The following is an 18,859-nucleotide window of genomic DNA, read 5'->3' as shown; positions in this document are numbered from 1 at the left end:
TCCCAGACCGAGTGATCCGACGTGAATCTTGTGTTTTTGCTTACCATAAAAAGTTATGGTGAGCTGTGATGATCTTCTGAGATTGTTTGTGATAGCCAACTATGAATTCATAGTTTCGACTTTCTGTTTTAGCATCATTACATGCATGACTTAGGTGTGAGAATCCGATCGTTTAGCGATTTGACATAGTGATCATGTTTTGGACCTCCTACGGAAGGGTGGGCTTTCTTAGAAAGTATGACGCCTTAGTGAGTCATAACCGGTGACAGTTGGCCGCGTAAGACTTTGAGAGATGAGAATAGATTAAGGTTGTTCATGACAAAGCGTTTGTTAGAAGTAGTGAGCGACAAACGATGTCCTGATGGTGATTAGATGCAGAGACCTCGTTCTAGGAACGAGAACAAGCTAGTTGCGTGGTGGTTCACAGCCTACGATCAATTGAATTGTATGTTGTGTTTGTCAGTTACACTGCTTACTGTTTGCACTACTTACGCAATTGCACTGCTTACTTGCTTTGAACTGCTTACTGTTTGCACTACTTACGCATTTGCACTGCTTACGCGCTTGCACTGCTAACTCACTTGCACTACTTACTCGCTCGCACTACTTATTCGCTTGTACTACTTACGCATTTGCACTGCTTACGTGCTTGCACTGCTGACTCGCTTGCACTATTTACTCGCTCGCACTACTTATTCGCTTGTACTACTTACACGTTTGCACTATTCACCTGCGTGCATTGCTTACCTGTTTAACTGCATATCTGCTTTAAACTGCGTAACCTACTGAATTAAATATACTTAATTCAGTTTCTTGTAGTCTCTCTTGTGCACCTACTAGTTTTTCGCCTTCTATGGGTACAGGTGATGATTAGGTACTCTACGGGCGATGGCGTGTTTGCAAGATGGCTTCAAGAGTTCTTCTTCCTGCTCTTGGCTCGCGTCCTGGACGCTATGGGTTTGTATCGGATTTTCCTTAGGATATTTGAATCTTGTGAGTTTTGGTTCTTTTAGCTAACGTGCCCAAAGTGTTCAGTTTGCCTTATGATTTATCAAAAGAAAAATCTTCTGCTGATTTCATAAACAAACTCTGAAGGAAAGAGATATTTCTAGTTTCTTGCCTGTTTTTCTGAAAAGGTTCGCAAGTTTGAAATTTGGGGCGTTACAGAAGGAGTGTCACCCTTGTCGGCCTGCCGAGAAGAGTATAAGAAGAAGACAACAACGAGAAAGGGGGTGAGGGTTTACCTGCGAGGGGAGTCGTCGGCGTCCGGGGGCCTCCAGGGAGGCGAGGCGGATACTGGCAGGGTGTCGTTGGTGACGAGAAGAGAGAGGCAGAAAGGAAGGGTCTGGAGAGATAGAGAGGGGAACGGCGTGGGAGGAGGGAGCGTCAAAGAGGGCTCCTTCGGCAAGGGTCGCCGGCGGCAACGGTCAGAAAACGGGAGCGGGAGATAGAGAGTTGGGAGGCGAGGGTGAGAGGGCTGTGGCACAGGGGGGAGGGTTTCGAATGAGACCCTCGCCCATCCCCCTGCGTTGTCTTATAAAGGCAGGGGGTGTGGACCCCAAAAAACCTAATGGGTTTTGGATCTGGGTCGGATCCGACCTGGGTCCAACTTTTTTTTTACGTGGGTCTTTACACTTGGGTTTTAGTTTTCGCAATTGTTTAAAAAAATCACTTTTCAACGGGGATGAGTTGGGTCATTACGTGAGGAAGACAATATCCTTGCTCTATGTGACTTTGGAGTATCACTTAGCAGACATCTTCACCAAAGCACTCCCTTATCTTCGATTATGTTTTCTTCTCGACAAACTTTCAGTGATCTCACCATAATGTGTGTGTGTATATATATATATATATATATATAATTTTTTTTATATATGTCATAGTATGTATTTTAGGGATATTATGTACTTTTTCCTTTTTATCTTTTGTATTTTGGTCACATGCCCAATAGGGGTATTTATGTTATTGGTAAGCCAACTGGCCATTAGGATGCTCTAATGGCTAGCATGCTCCTCTCCTGTTGTATATGTATGTGACTTATGTCCCTTGTGTGTTATGCATCTTTTGTGCGTTTTTATGATTAAAAAATTGTAATTATTTTATTTTGTGTGACCATAGTGGCTTGTGCTTGTATTATTACCGATAAGTGGCTCTTGTATGTGTTCCCTTAGTGGCATTGTGTTCTTGCCCTCTTCAAGACTTTTCTCATTACAAAATTAATGTATTTTTTATCATGGTGGTAGTTTTGTCATCTTGAAACTTTCAATATCTTCTGTTTGAAAGCTTACACTTTTTCTGTGCAAATGTATTTACTTTGGCAGTGCAGGTAATGCAATGATTACTTTCTATCATGCAGTTTTTTCCTTTTTTGCATGTTATTTCTTGAAATCTGTAAAAATATGTCACTGGAATTGTTCCATTAGAATCAGATTCTTTCCTATCCCTTCTCACTTTCCCAATAGTTTCAAGATTGTGAATTTGGTTCGAAGTAGTTGCACTTGGTAAACTTCGATTGGATTCTTTGTGCTTGAGTTCTCTGATGCATGTGCAACATAATGTTAGTCATTGTGTAATCCCGACTCAGATCCAACTGAGAAGATTGAGTTGTGGGTAAATGAATATATAGGATATATTAATCAATATTTTTGTAACCTTATGTATTGGCTTTCTGTCTTGCATTTTAGCGTGAGGAATCTTTTATAGATAGCTTGCAGTTATTTGCCCTTTTCTGCATTCATATTTGCTTCATCTCTAACCTTTTTATTTTTCATTCAGATTGCTAGGGCAGCATTAATACCAGAGTCAAGCTACATAGCCAAGCCTGCTGCCTCATGGCTTGATGACTTCCTTGTATGGATATCTCCAGACGCTTTTGGTTGTTGCCGCAAGTTCACGAATGGAAGCTACTGTCCTCCTGATGATCAGGTGTATTATTGTGCTTTTATGATATTATGCTTATCCCCCTAGTGGTTAGTAGGATTTGTACACTTGTATTTCTTGATGATATATGTTTGACAGCCTTTATGTTTCTTAGTTGTACTTCTGCTTTTAGCATGTTAAGTATGTTTCTTTTCAGTTGCCCTTGTGTTCTAGTCAGGTTCACTATGATTTTTAGGTGATAATTTTTTTTTTATGGCCACTTTAATTGTTTGTGTTCGGACATTCAAAACTTAGGAGAATGATCAGTGGCTTTCTCCAAAACTATTATCCTAGATATGTTTTCATAGATTGTTTGCAAAAAGATATTGCTAAACCTGTCATAGGATTTAGAATCATCTTGGTTTAATGGGAGAGAGTTTCCCACTCATCACTTGGCTCTTTAACCTTGACATCTTCATGGTTGCCACTAAAATATGGTACTTTTGAGTAAACAAATCCTGAAAATTTGTATATATGCGTATTTCTATAAGTATGGAAAATTTAAATTAGTCCTGAATGGATGTAGAGATGGTAGTTTGTTGTCTGGTTCACTGTCAAACAGAAGCTAATGTATCTACATTCAGATGCATGTGCATATATTAATATGCATGCGTGATCTGCTCATTTTATCTTCTGTATGCTGCATAAAATTATGAAAATAAAGATGCTGCATAAAAGCATGAAAATAAAGCATGTGTTTGTGTTTATGCATACTTATTGACCTCCTGAGAAAGAGTTAATTCATATATCTTTTTGTGCTTCTTGATTTAATATTGAGAAAGTTTCTCTGCCCAGAAAAAATTTGTTTTAAGTTTACTTTATTTTTTTAAACACGGAATGTGTTGATCTAATGTTGTGTTTAACTAAAAGTTTGACTGTGCAGAATAAAAAATCTGCTCTCATGTGCACATATATGCTAATTCCATAGTTGATCTTCAAATGAATATCAGACTTCGTGTTAGATGATTTTCTTATATGATGATTAAATATAAATGTCCCCTTGTTGCCATTGTATTAACATAAAAATAAGGTGAGACATTAATGTATAATAATAAGAATATAGTAAAAGTAATGAAATAGTAGTGAAAAGGTTAAAATGATAAAAAACATCTTCTTTGATTTGAAGTTGAAGGAAATGAACAATAAAAATTCCCTATCAAGAATTCTTGGTAGCTGCAGTTTGTATATCTCCTCACTTAAGTGTGTGTGTCAAGATTAGTTTAGGGCCTTTAGACTGTATTACCCATCAATGCAGGTTATTTATTTGCAGCTGATGTGCTCTTCAGAGAATGGACTGCGAAATATCTTTGAGACTCTCATGGGTTTGTATCGGTCTAGTATTCTTAAAGGAAACATTATCTGTCATAAGCGGTTAGTCAAAATAAAGCTAAGAACTTCCAAACCACTCACCAAGTGAACACTGGAACTGAACACTAATCATTAACTGAGAAAGGTTTTAGCTGAGTCCGAAATTTCAGGTTAATGATATATCATAGTATGTACCTGAATGGTGGGTCATATTTGTACACTTATATTGAGTGCATTGTGGGGTCATCTTCCATAACCTGCTAATGGGAAAATGGTTGTGATTCTCTCACTGCCAAAATCATCATGTTTTTGTATTTGAATTGAGCTTAATGAAATCATTGCAACTTCCTACATAGATATGCTTATTTCTAACTTTTCTGCAACCAATTATGATGACTGGTTACCATGGAATTCCTTTATAAACCATGTAATTTTAATTGATAATTAGAAACATATCTCAAACTGCTGGTTAGTAATATGAACTATATCTCTAAGGTCACCCAACTACTATGTCACACGGACTCTTCTAACATGGCACTGCACTCTCGTGCACTCGCGTCACACCTGCAACCGGGCGGGTGTGACACTTGGACACAACTTCCTTTGTGTTAGGTGAAGTCAACCACACGAGGTCCATTTCTATCCAAAAGTAGATTCAGTTAACCCTAATCAAGTCCATTTTTATCTATATTATATATATAAATACATAAATGCACACAAATACACGTAGTGTTAACTTAAAACTGTTAAAAAATTTATATATATATATATATATATATATATATATATATATATATATATATATATATCCTCCCCGCACCCCCGCACCCAAGTTTTTTTAAAGTGCCGCATCCGCACCCGTACCCGCATCCGCACCCGCACCTATGTGACATAGCCCAACTATTAATTCAATTTGTACTGTCTTACAACTTGCCTTGCCTATAGAAATAGATGGGCAGAGGGAAAACATACCCTTGGATTATCAAGATTTCTGAAGCTCTTCACATTTTTCTTTTTGCATGCGACTATGTGCACTGAACCATGAAAGTGACATTGGTAGTGTCCTATTTGACTAAGCTCAGAATTTAACACTGCAGTAATTCATATTAAAGATGTTGTTACAAATAAACATGCTCAGTTAAAACGAATAGGTAATTTTCCGCTGAAATTCAATCCCCGCCACATTATTTTCTTATGAATTCTGTCGCATTGCTATGTATTAAGCTATAGCTGATATTGAGTATAAGCTTGAACATGTGTAAAACTTCAGAAGTTTGCCTTTGTGCATGTGGTTATTGGGCATGTATTGATGATGCTCTTTCTTTATAGACATGGAGTAAGCCAAATGCATTATTTCCTCTTGTTTCTGCTTCTTTGCTAGCTTTATGGCTTCCTATTTTTTTTAATGCATCAACCTTAGTTGACGTTAAGAAGATTGTTTTGCTCCTTTTTTGGGGTATGAACAGAAGGTTGCTTGTCCAGGTTCATGTTCTGTTTAACTTGGCTGGTTTTATGTATGAACAGAAGAATTCTGAGTTGTATCAGATGGATTGGGTTAATGACTCTTATTTGGAAAGTTATTTTGCTGCAATTGACTTGTTCTATCTTTGTGCCAGTTCTGTATTTTGACTCTTTGATTGCTTACATGGCTTCCTTAAAAAATAATTCATGTGTTGAATACCCACTTCAAATTAGAATTTTGGGCACTTGACTAACATGCTAGGGTGGAATTTATGTGGTTCAGCATAGTGTGAGATCTTGATAAGCCAATTTTCTTGAGATGTAGACATATTTGCTGGGTCTGCTGTCTTTTGTTGGATCTCCATCCATTTGGTCATTAAGTCATGTAACTTGGTCTGATGCCCTTGATTTGGTTCCTGGACGAAGTATCTGAAAACTGACCCAACACCTAGATAGAGAGAGGGAGTGTAACGCCCCAAAATTTCAAACTTGCGAACCTTTCAGAAAACAGGGAAGAGACTAGAAAAAATCTCTTTTCTTCAGAGTTTGTTTATGAAATCAACGGAAGACTATCCTTTTGTTAAATTCAGAAAGGCAAGCTGACAACTTTGGGCGCGCTAGCTAAAAGAACCAAAACGCACATTCCATGCTACTTGCAAAACACTTGGAAAAGCCATTTTTATTTAAGATCCCAAATAGTACAAAATTCAGATATCTAATGAAAAATCCGTGACAAAACCCACAAACGTCCAGGACGCAAGCTAAGAGCAGGAAGAAGAAAGTCTTGAAGTCATCGCGCCATCGCCCGTGGTGTACCTAATCATCACATGTACCCATAGAATTGGTTAGTTTGCGAAAAACTAGTAGGTGCACAAGAGAGACTACAGGAAACTGAATTAAGTACATTTAATTCAGTATACTAAGCAGTTTAAAGCAGATATGCAGTTAAACAGGTAAGCAGTGCAAAACAGACAAGCAGTGCAAAACAGGTAAGCAGTGCAACTGTCAAAACGCAGCATGACCGATTCATTTGATCGTAAGCTGTGAACTTGTGAAGAATCCTTGCAAACAATCAAGTTTTCAAATAACTCGATACTTCAAATACTCAATAAACAAAATAAATGCACAGTGTTTATAAGCTTTACACCACAAAAGAAGTGCAATAAATGCACAATGTTTATAAGCTTTACACCAAAGAAAGTGCAATAAATGCACAATGTTTATAAGCTTAAGGAGACAACTCCTTACTCTAATACATACCTACAATGGGCTCAGATAGCCCTTATTTATAAGCAAACTAAAGAGATGTTGGGCTATTCCCAACAACTCTTATTAGAGACGTTGGGAATCAGCCCAACGTCTATATTTTTAAAACTGTGTACACAGTCAATGGCTGACTGTTGTACACTGTACACAGTCAGCCACTGACTGTGTACAAAAACATTATATAAAAAAAACAAAAATAAGAAATGAAAAAATTAAAAAAATAAAAAGAATAAAAAGGAGGAATTACAATCATATTAAAAAACATGAATATGTGTAAAATGTAGAAATGACTAAAATACCCCCACAACCAATACAGTAAAGAAATATATATTTTATATATACAAGTAGATGAATACATATACATATATATATATGTATATGTATCTTCTTTTATATATATAAAATATATATAGAAAATACATTGTCTTATAAATTACAATTTAACACCCCCCCTCAAACTTAGGGCAAGTTGACCGAAAGTTTGCCAAGGAGGAAATTGAACCGCGGAGCACACAAAGCTTTGGTGAAGAAATCTGCCAACTGATATTTTGAAGTTACATATGGAAGATCTATAACTCCTTTCAGATACGCTTCCCGAACATAGTGACAGTTCATCTCAATGTTTTTAGTTCGCTCATGAAAAGTATGAATTTTGGCATTGTATATTGCACTCTTGTTATCACAGCATAGCTTGGTGGTCTCTTCTATTAAGATCCACATGTCTTATAATAACTGATGAATCCATACAATTTCCATGGTAGTAGTCGTCATGGCACGATATTCAGCTTCTGTTGAGGATAGAGACATTTTTTAGTGCTTCTTACATCTTCATGAAATCAGCGAGTCTCCTAAAAACACACAAAAACCAGTGGTGGAGTGACGGTTTTTTGGGTCACCTCCCCAGTCAGAGTCAGTATAAGCAATTAATTTTAATTCAGAAGAAGAAGATAAGAATACTCCTTTGTTTAGTGTGCCTTTTATGTATCTAACAATCTGCAAGATGGCACTCATGTGAACTGATGTTGGTGCATGTTGGAACTGACTTGTAGTATGAACTGCATGAGAGATATCTGGTCTAGTAATATTCAGATACATCAAAGATCCCACAAGTTGTCTGTAGGGGGTAAGATCGGAGAGAGGAATACCATCATCAATCTTCATTTTGGCTCCTGCTATAGCAGGAGTTTCACAAACCTTATCATCTGTAATACCTGACCGGTCAATAATCTCAGAGGCAAGCTTAGTTTGAGATAAAAAATACCCTCTATAAGAGTAAGCTACTTTAATACCCAAAAAATAAATTAGAAATCTCAAATCAGACATTTCAAACCTATCCTTCAAAATTGATTTTATGCTTTTAACCCCTTTAGAATCACTTCCGGTTATAAGCATATCATTTACATATAAGAGCAGAATGACAATCCCTGCATTGTTTTTTCTAACAAATAAGGCAGTGTCAGTGAAACAGAAAGAAAAACCATTTTCTAACATTACGGAGTTAAATTTATCATACCAAGCCTTAGGGGCTTGTTTTAAACCATAAAGTGCTTTTCGAAGACAAAGCACTTTCCCTTTGGGAGTCTCCATTCCTGGTGGAGCATCCATATATACCTCTTCATTCAGATCACCATTTAAGAAGACGTTTTTAACATCCATTTGATAGATGTTCCATTTGTTGATTGAGGCAACGCTAATGAGACATCGGACAGTGACCATTCGGGCCACAGGGGCAAAAGTTTCTTCATAGTCAATCCAGTATTCTTGACTATATCCCTTTGCAACTAATCGAGCTTTATATCTCTCAAGAGATCCATCACTCTTAGTTTTTACCTTAAATACCCATCTACACCCTATTGCTTTCTTACCTTTAGGAAGATCTTGGAACTCCCAAGTCTTTGCCCTGTTGAGAGCTGAAAGCTCACATTCCATTGCTTTCAGCCATTCATCATTCTTTTTGGCTTTTTTGAAGTTTTTGGGTTCTATATAGGAATGAATGGCGCTAAGGCAGGCTCTATGTATAGGAGTAAACGAATCATATGAAATAAACCTAGAAGGCATCTTTCTACTTCTCTCAGTTCTTCGTAGGTTTTCATCATTTATTGAATTGGACCCACTAAGTTCACTGAATTTTTCAATTGCACTCCTAAAATTGTTTTTATCTCTATGGGTATATGTTATAGGATCTCTCAATGCTCCTTCACTTCTATGTTGGGAGATAGGTGGATGGGAAGAGCCATCTTCTTTATCATTGACGTCATTATGAATGAAATCGTCATCACTATCATCATCATGTGCTAACATTTCAAATAAAAAGGAGTAATCCATGTTTTCTTTAAAGGGTTCACTCCTTTTAAAAGCATTAACATTTTCCAGAAAACTCACATTTCTGGAAACATATAGCTTGTCATTCTCAATATCATAACAACGAAACCCTTTTTGGGTTTCAGAATATCCAAGAAAAGCACAGGCAATGGCTTTTGGCGAAAGCTTGTCATTCTTGTCAGTAAGAACGAAACATTTGCAACCAAAAATTCTCAACCGACTATAGTCGGGTTCTTTTGTATACAATTTTGCAAAAGGTGAGATATTGTTCAAGTTTTTAGAAGGTAGCCGATTTATCAGATAGACAGATGCTAAAGCCGCTTCAGCCCAAAAACCTTTTGGGATGTTTTGAGAAACAAGTAATGTTCGAGTTGTCTTTATTATATGTTTATGCTTCCTTTCGGCTAATCCATTTTGTTGAGGGGTTTTGGGACAAGATCTTTGGTGAAGAATACCATAACCTTCAAGATAATTTTTGAATTCACTTGAAAGGTATTCTCCACCAGAGTCAGTTCTAAAAATTTTTAGATTCTCATTAAATTGATTTTTAATCATCATATGATAGGTTTTAAAAATTGAGAAAACTTCATATTTGTGTTTAAAAAAATAAATCCAACAATATCTCGTGTAGTCGTCAACAAAAATGACATAATATGCAAAGCCTCTTTTTGATATAGATCTTTCACAAAAAGACAATTTCTTCATTTTCCCAAGAATACAGTCATTACAAGTTAAATCACTTTTACATAGACTTTTAACAAAAGGTAAATGAGAAATTTTTGCAATATTTGGATGTCTAAGTCTCTTGTGCCACACATTAATATCCTTTTGTTGGACAACATTACAAAATGGGTTCTTTGGAATTTGAAGGGAATCGACATAGTATAGATCGCCCTTCTTAGAGCCTTCCCCAATCAATCTCCCGGACAGGCGATCCTGTATTCAACATTTGTTAGATGAGAACTTTATATCACACCCATGATCCGAGAGTTGAGAAACAGAAAGCAAATTTAAGTTTAATTTGGGTATAATTCTAATTTTTGTAATAAAGAACCCTTGTTTTTCAAAATTTCTTGTTCCTTTTACTTCAAAAGATGTTTCATCCGCAGTTGAAACAAAAGATGGAGAGGGATTTTTTTAGTATTCGGAAAAAGAAGTAAAACTTGGGGTCATGTGAAAAGAAGCACCCGAATCTAAAAGCCAAGAGGTCTTACCGGGAGGAGAAGAGGTTGACATGGCGGCTCCGGAAATAGCCCCTTTTAAAAGAGGTTGAAGTGCATCCACGATTTGTTGCAATGAAAGAGCTCCATTTGAAGATGACGAGCACTCTTCCTTTTGGGGTTTGGATGTAGTAGTCATGGCAAGTAACTTTTTCCACTTTGGGCAAATAGGCTTGATATGCCCCGGTTCCTTACAAAAATGACATAAAAGCTTGCTATAATCGTTTTTCCCTCCTTGACCACTTGAGTTTTGATTCTTGAAGTGAGGAGGCTTGTAGGTCCTTAAGTTGCTCCCTGGTCTTGAGACGGCATTAACTCTTTCATTTTCTTCATTATAGGAAGGTGTAGCTAGAACACTTGGGTTGTTCTTGCTTATACCCATACGAGTCTCTTCCCCACTTAGTTTAGTAATTACATCTTCAAGAGAGGGGGAAGTCAAGGCGGATAAAAGAGAAGATCAGATTTGTTCGAATTCAGGCCTAAGCCCATTCAAAAAATTAAAAAATCTATCTTCTTCCAATTGTTTATAACGAAGCTCTATGGCTTCTCCACTCCACTTGGGTTCGAGCATAGCAAGCTCATCCCAAATAGAAGAGAGTTTGGCAAAATACTCCATTATAGTCATCTCTCCTTGACGAAGAGTTAGAGCTCTCTTTTGGAGGTAATATTTATGAGACAGGTCCCTAGAGGTGTACATCTTCTTAAGGTACTCCCATGCTTGAGAAGCCTTCTTAAACTTGATAATATTGGCGTTAATTCTTGTTTCTACGGATGAGAAAATCCATGAGAGGATTTTAAAATTCCTCATCTCTCATTCTTCATGTTTTTTGGTATAGTCTTCAAGAGCCTTGGCTCTTTCTTCGCCTTCAAGGATTTTTATTTCTCCTTTCTCCATCAAGGTTATCTTTGGTTTCGGTTCGGGAATCGAGCCTTGAACATAACCCAAAGCCCTTTTCCTTTAATATGAGCCTCCATGTTTCCGGCCCAGACATGATAGTTGGACTCATTGAGTTTGAAGCCGAGAGAAAATTGAGTCTTTTTCACCCATTAAAGAGGAGAGATGATGAAAAAGAATACGTACCACAAAGGATTTTTAGACCTTTCTTGATAGAAGAGTCTTCTAAAATATTGTATGAACAAGTGAATCCACTTCAATCACCAAAAAAATTGAGGTCACGCTTTTCGAGGCACCCGAAAAAGTGAGAATTCACACGATCCTTTTTTTTCTCCAACCTGGCTCTGATACCATGTGAAGAATCCTTGTAAACAATCACGTTTTCAAATAACTTGATACTTCAAATACTCAATACACAAAATAAATGCACAGTGTTTATAAGCTTTACACCACAAAAGAAGTGCAATAAATGCACAGTGTTTATAAGTTTTACACCAAAGAAAGTGCAATAAATGCACAGTGTTTATAAGCTTAAGGAGTCAACTCCTTACTCTAATATATACCTACAATGGGCTCACATAGCCCTTATTTATAAGCAAACTTAAGAGACGTTGGGTTATTCCCAACGTCTCTTATTAGAGACGTTGGGAATCAGCCCAACGTCTATATTTTTAAAATTGTGTACACAGTCAATGGCTGACTGTTGTACACTGTACACAGTCAGCCACTGACTGTGTACAAAAACATTATATAAAAAAAACAAAAATAAGAAATGAAAAAAATTACAAAAATAAAAAGAATAAAAAGGAGGAATTGCAATCATATTAAAAAACATGAATATGCGTAAAATATAGAAATGACTAAAATACCCCTACAGCCAATACAACAAAGAAATATATATTTTATATATACAAGTAGATGAATACATATACATATATGAAATATATATATGTATATATATCTTCTTTTATATATAGAAAATATATATAGAAAATACATTGTCTTATAAATTACAATTTAACAGAACTACCACGCAACAAGCAAGTCTCATGACCCATCAACCAGTGTGAACAGACTTTATGTTTCGATATTACTGGCCTACGGGTACGCGCATGCAAAACGTAGAAACAACTGAGACTAGTTCGGGCGTCTGTTATTTTATGTATTTTTAATAACCCGAATAGCTAGTTGAGTCTGGTCCTAAAGGGACGGCTTTAGCCGAGAGAGGATTCTCCAAAGGCAGGTAAGTGGCAACGGATGCATCCAACTTCTGCAGAAGTCCATGGGATCTATCACGTAGGATAATGTCTAGTAGTCCCTTCCCCTAACTCCAATGACTAGGGAGGCCAGGTCTTTGCCCGTGGGGTGGTTGTTAACAACCTAGCTATTAAAGTTTTGTACTGCTCCGTCCTCTCCCTTGATAGACAACAAGAAGCGAATGGGTGTGTTAGGTGTTGCTTAACTAACGACCCATTCTATGTTGTAGTCTTTAAACCACTCGAGCATCTAGCCTGTAAAGGCGATCAGTCACCATTTAAGTGATTACAGCATTGTGCATTTAGCACTATTCGAGGTCGCACGACCGTCTCATCCGATCATCACAGTACTAGCGTGTAGTGCACGACTACAAGTACTCTAGGATAAAAGGGGGGTAGTTCCTCAATAGGAACCTCGATAGAAGTGTTTCACAAAGATGTAATGTTTCTCAAACTTTACTTTTGACATTCTTTATCTTTTGAAACAGCCAGTAGCTTGTGCCAACATTTGGCATGCGATATTCTAGAATCTCATCCGCTATCGGGGTATCTACATGCCTCGCATGACTCGATACCGGTCTCGATAGACGGGATACGGGTTTCTCAACAGAACCGCCCGCTAAGAAGTTCGCTCGAGCCCAAATTCGGGGTTACCCGAGATGTGTCGAAAAGACGAATAGAACCAGTCAATCACATCCTTCCAAATGCTTCGATTTGGGCAGTCTTTGATGCTTTTGTGCATCTCCCTAAATCTCAAGTCTACTCTGCAGGACTGCGTAGTCGAAGAGCCAGGATCCCTCTCCTTAGACAAGGTTGTATCGCTAAGCTCCTGACTCAAATCTTGTCGCAAGAGGAAGAACGGTAAATGCCTCTTGCATCCTCCACGAGGATGCCTCAAAAGTGCATGCAATGAGCGAAAACCTGAGCGTCATCTGCAATGGCAAGGCAGTAACAAAGCATTTGCAAAAGCAAGAGCCTGGGCTCAAAGCGCGGCGGCAAAAAGGAAAACGTGACAGAAAGTAAAGAACAAGGATCGCGAAACCGCGTCCTTGAGTTAAATGTGCACTCATATAAATATATATTTGTATATATATTTATTCAATTGTCCATTTTAGTTAATTGAACTCAATTCAATTGTCCAAGTCATCCGTGCAATCTTTCCCTACCTTGGAGAGTTGCAAGCTTGCTGGCGTCGGTGGGTGTAAACGATTGACGGCTCGGGTCGCGGAGCGCGAGCGGGATCCATCGTACAAGCTGCAAAAACGACAATCTTAGCAAGCTTACACCAAAATATAAGATCAGGGACACCACCGCTGACCTAACGTGAAGGAAGTAGAGGCAGGGGCATCGTGCCCTTGCGCACTTGCTATAAGCGCAAGAAGCAGGGGCAGGGGCTGTGAGCCCCTGCTGCCAGCGAGAAACAAGGAGGCAACAAGAACAGTAAAGGGCCCCTGTTAGGGCTTGTTGGATGCGGGCGACAAACTGTGGCAGAGGCAGGGAGCCTTTCTCCCCCCATGTCGAGCAGCAAAGAGGGTTAGGGGGCTCGGTCCTCTGCTATCTCTGCAAAAGTGCAGTGGCGACGACTCTGTTCCGTCATGCAAAAAGAAACAAAGACAGGGGACGAGCCCCTATCTGCCAAGCAGAAACGTAGGAAATAAAAAGGGAAGAGGGGGGTTTGGCCCCTCCTCTGCAGAAACAGAACACAGGGAGGGCTCGGCCCTCCCCTACCCTGCAAGCATAGGGCGACGGGAAGGGACCCAGTCCTCCCACCGGCCGAAGAAAAGACACAGGCAGGAGGCTTTGCCCCGCCCTGCCTGATGCAAAAGAACAACGACAGGGGGCTCTGCTCCTCTGTCAGTCGAACCAAAGAGAGAGACAGGGGGGAAGTCCCCCTGCCGACGAGAGGCAACGACAGGGGGCTCCGCCCCCCTGTCGGTCGACCCAGAGAGAGAGGCAGGGGGGAGCCCCTGTTAAAAAATGATGTATATTTATATATATATATATATATATATACATAGATTACGACACATACACATATATATGATATATATATGTCTATGTGTCTATCTATATATATAAATATATATATATATATATATATATTTATTTTGTAAAACCCGATAGGGGTATTTCTGTCATTTCACCCTGTACACGCATATCATTGATATGCTTTTCTGTTTTTCTTTTTCCTTTATTCTTTTTCTTTTATGCTTTTTTAGTTTTTTGTTTTTATTCACTTGAGAGGGGTCCACATAGAGTCGTTGGACCCCTCCAACGGTCATAAATATGACCGTTGGAGGGGCTCCAACGACTCTATGGGAGCCCCTCCTTGGGTCCCTTGCTGTGTATAAATAAGGGGCACAGCCCCATGTATTTGTTAAGCTTCTTATGAAGCATTCTATGAAGAGAAATATATTTTTTATCTTCTTTTTGTGCTTGACCACTTTTGTGGTTTATTTTGCCCTTTAGTGGCCTCTTGTGTATGTGCGTGCTTCCGTGCTTTCGCTTGGAGACGTTGCTCTTTTCATTTGGCACTTCATTACATGGTATCAAAGCCTTGGTTAAGAAGGCTTCATTGGATCCTCCCTTGACAAGTAATACCTCTCCTCTCTCTTGTCTTATAAATTTTTCTTCTAATGGCCAACAAAGATGCAAAAATCGATCTCTCATTCAAATTGGATGGGACCAATTATCGCATGTGGGCGGCCGCTATGGAGAATAATCTCAAAGGTAAAAGGCTTTGGGGTTATGTATGTGGAACCATTCCGGAACCACAACTAAAGTTAACTAAACTTGAAGGAGGTGAAGAAAAAGCTTTGAATGAAAAAGAAAAAGAAAAGGCTATTCTTGATTATTCTTCTAAAATGGAAGATTGGGAAAGTGAACATGCTAAAATCTTAGCATGGTTCATGAATAACGTCGAATTAAAGATTTCTGCAAATCTTGCAAAATTCAAGAAGGCTAATGAAGCATGGTTTTTCATGAAAGGTATGTACACTCAAAGAGACCTTGCTAGGCATTTTTTTCTACAAGAAAAGGTAAGAGCTACCAAGCAAGGTGATATGAGCATTAGGGACTACTATAGTGCCCTATCTTCTTTATGGGATGAACTTGTCCTTCTCGAACCGCAATGGGAAGGAAGTGTTATTGCTATGCGACAAGAGCAAATGGAAAAAGAGAGGTTCTTTCAATTTATTCATGGGCTTCGTCCCGAATTTGAACAACTTAGAGGATCTCTACTTCATAGAGCCTCTACTCCTTTAAGCGATATTTTGGCCGATTTATGTCAAGAAGAAACCCGTTTGGCCTTAAAAAGGGATGTTGATGAAGTACATGCCGTGTCTAGACCCGGCAACAATGTAAGATCATATAAACCACCACATTTTTGGAAGAATAATGGTGGTGGAGGAAGAAAAATCATTTGTCATAATTGTAATGAACCGGGCCATATTCGTCCCGATTGCCCTAAATTCAAGAAGAAGGTAGCTTCTGTGGGAGAGACTCCTCCAATCATCAATGAAGATACAAAAAAGGATGGTGACATAAAGGATTCCATCGCTCATCTAACCGAAACTCTCCAACAATTTATGAAGATGAACGCCTCTATATCATCATCCTCACCTTCCACTTCTGGTGCCGCCATCTCTTCATTTCCAGGTATGTCCTCTTGGATTCTTGATTCGGGTGCCTCTTTCCATATGACTCCAAATGCATCACTTTTGTCAAAACCAAGTCTCAATAAATTTAAATCATATGTATCCACCGCCGATGGAACTTCTTTAAATGTTGAGGGTATTGGAAACCTTGAGAAAATTTATGACCAAAACAAAGAATTTTTTGTTCCCAAAATCCGAATCATCCCAAAACTTAATCTAAATCTTTTTTCCGTCTCTCAAATTACCGATTTTGAATGTAATGTCTCTTTTTCACCTACCCATTGCTATGTGCAGGATCTCCGGTCCGGGAAGCGGATTGGGCAAGGCCATAGAAGAGGGGACCTTTACTATATGGATTTTTTGTCTTTGCCATCCAAATCATTTTGTAATCATGTTCAATCCAAAGATATTGAGACTTGGCATAAGAGACTTGGACACCCTAGTATTTCTAAATTGTACCTTTTTCCATTTTTGGAAAAAATTTGTAATACAAATACATTTACATGCAATGATTGTATTCTTGGGAAAATTCACTCTATTCCATATTCTCATAGCAATTTTGTGTCAAAAAGGCCTTTTGAACTTGTGCATTCCGATGTATGGGGACTGGCACCCGTTATGTCCAAAGGAGGCTTCTCTTACTATGTTTCTTTTATTGATGATTTTACTAGATACACATGGGTTTATATTATCAAGAATAAATCCGATGTCTTCACTAATTTTAAAGAGTTTCACGCTCTTGTTCAAAACCAATTCCAACACAATATAGCTATTTTTAGATCCGACTCAGGAGGAGAATACATGTCTAAAGACTTCCAAAATTATTTTAAAACAAATGGAATTTTGCACCAACGATCTTGTCCTAAAACTCCGCAACAAAATGGTCTTGCGGAAAGGAAACATAGGCATTTAATTGAAACCACAAGAACTCTTCTTGTGTCTAAATGTGTTCCTAAAAATTTTTGGGCCGAAGCTCTTCTTACCGCAACATATCTTGTGAATCGTATGCCCTCTTCCTCTTTGAAAAATGTTTCGCCCTTTGAAAAATTATTTAAAATTACTCCCGATTTTAATAGACTAAGAATCTTTGGATGCAAATGTTTTGTACTTAGTCTAGGACAAGATAAGTTGTCACCTAAAGCTATTGAATGTGTGTTCATTGGCTATGGTGAAAATCAAAAAGGCTATAGATGCTATGATATTCGAAACAATAAATTATATGTGTCGAGAAATGTAAACTTTATTGAAGAACAAAATGGTTTCGATATCCACACATCTAAGGAAGACATCGATTATTCTTTTCTATTTGACTTAGCTCCTAGAATTGAGTCTCCTGAGGCTATTACTTGTGATACTAGTTGTGATGGAATTTTACATTATAATATACAACAACATGATAATACCTCCCAAAATGAAAACCTTAATGATATAAATGTCTATACCCGGCGGATAGAAAATGAACATCAACCTGCTATTGACAGATACTCTCAAGACTTCTCTTTAGAAGAATCTACTGACAACAATCTACCTAGGAGATCTTCTCGTACTAGTAGGCCACCACAAAAGTTTGTGTCCTATGAATCTTTTTCTCCGAATTATAGGGCCTGTCTTATGTTAATACATTCATATCACGAACCTACCTCTTTCAAGGAAGCTAAAGATCACCCACATTGGATTGAAGCCATGAAAATCGAATTAGAGGCTCTTAACAAGGCCCAAACCTGGAGCATTATTCGTCAACCTTTAGGGAAGAAGGCAATTGGGTGTAGATGGGTATATAAAGTCAAAACTAAATGTGATGGGTCTCTTGAAAGATACAAAGCTCGTTTGGTTGCAAAAGGCTATGCCCAAGAATATGGGATTGATTATGAAGAAACTTTTGCTCCCGTAGCCAGAATGACTAGTGTACGAACCTTAATTGTTTTAGCATCCATCAAACAATGGCCTATATACCAACTTGATGTTAAAAATGCTTTCTTAAATGAAACTTTATGTGAAGAAGTTCTTATGGACCCTCCGCCGGGTCTTGAAATTGGGAAAGGTAATATTCTAAAATTAAACAAAGCTCTTTATGGGTTAAAACAAGCGCCAAAAGCTTGGTATGATCTTTTTAGCAAAGTAGTTCTTGATAATGGTTTCTCCTCATGTTACACTGATACTGCTTTGTTTGTTAAATCCTCTAATGAACACATAAAAATTTTGTTATTATATGTTGATGATATGATTATCACAGGTAATGATAAGAAAGGTATTGATCTTATTAAAAATATTCTTAAGAAAAAATTTGATATGTCTGATCTAGGTTTTTTGAGGTATTTCTTAGGAATTGAAGTTGCATACTCCCCCAAGGGGTATGTCCTATCTCAGATGAAGCTTGCCTCTGATATTATTGCTAGGTCTGGGCTAACAGATGACAAAAGGGTGGAGACTCCAGAAGTGATCAATGCCAAAATGAGAGCCAATGATGGCACTCCTTTAGCAGATCCCACGCCTTATCGTCAATTGATTGGATCCTTAACATATTTATCTATCACCAGGCCTGACATTTCTCATGCA

At 38.1% G+C, this 18,859-nt stretch overlaps 1 protein-coding gene across 2 annotated transcripts in view; it reads left to right on the top strand.

The window, feature by feature from the left end:
• The window catches only part of LOC149842495 (uncharacterized), a 254,408-nt gene that overhangs the window by 207,897 nt on the left and 27,652 nt on the right, over window positions 1–18,859 (top strand). For both annotated transcript variants that reach the window (XM_089999224.1, XM_089999225.1), the window contains one exon: window positions 2,776–2,925. In XM_089999224.1, coding sequence (XP_089855350.1) covers window positions 2,776–2,925 — 150 coding nt within the window. The remainder of the gene's footprint in view (window positions 1–2,775; window positions 2,926–18,859) is intronic.

Source organism: Nuphar pumila, chromosome 3 (assembly GCF_984573655.1).
Source record: "Nuphar pumila chromosome 3, dmNupPumi1.hap1.1, whole genome shotgun sequence".
In the NCBI taxonomy this organism is placed as follows: domain Eukaryota; kingdom Viridiplantae; phylum Streptophyta; class Magnoliopsida; order Nymphaeales; family Nymphaeaceae; genus Nuphar; species Nuphar pumila.
The sequence above is the reverse complement of the archived record's forward strand: the minus strand, read 5'-3'. Positions and strand labels throughout refer to the sequence as shown.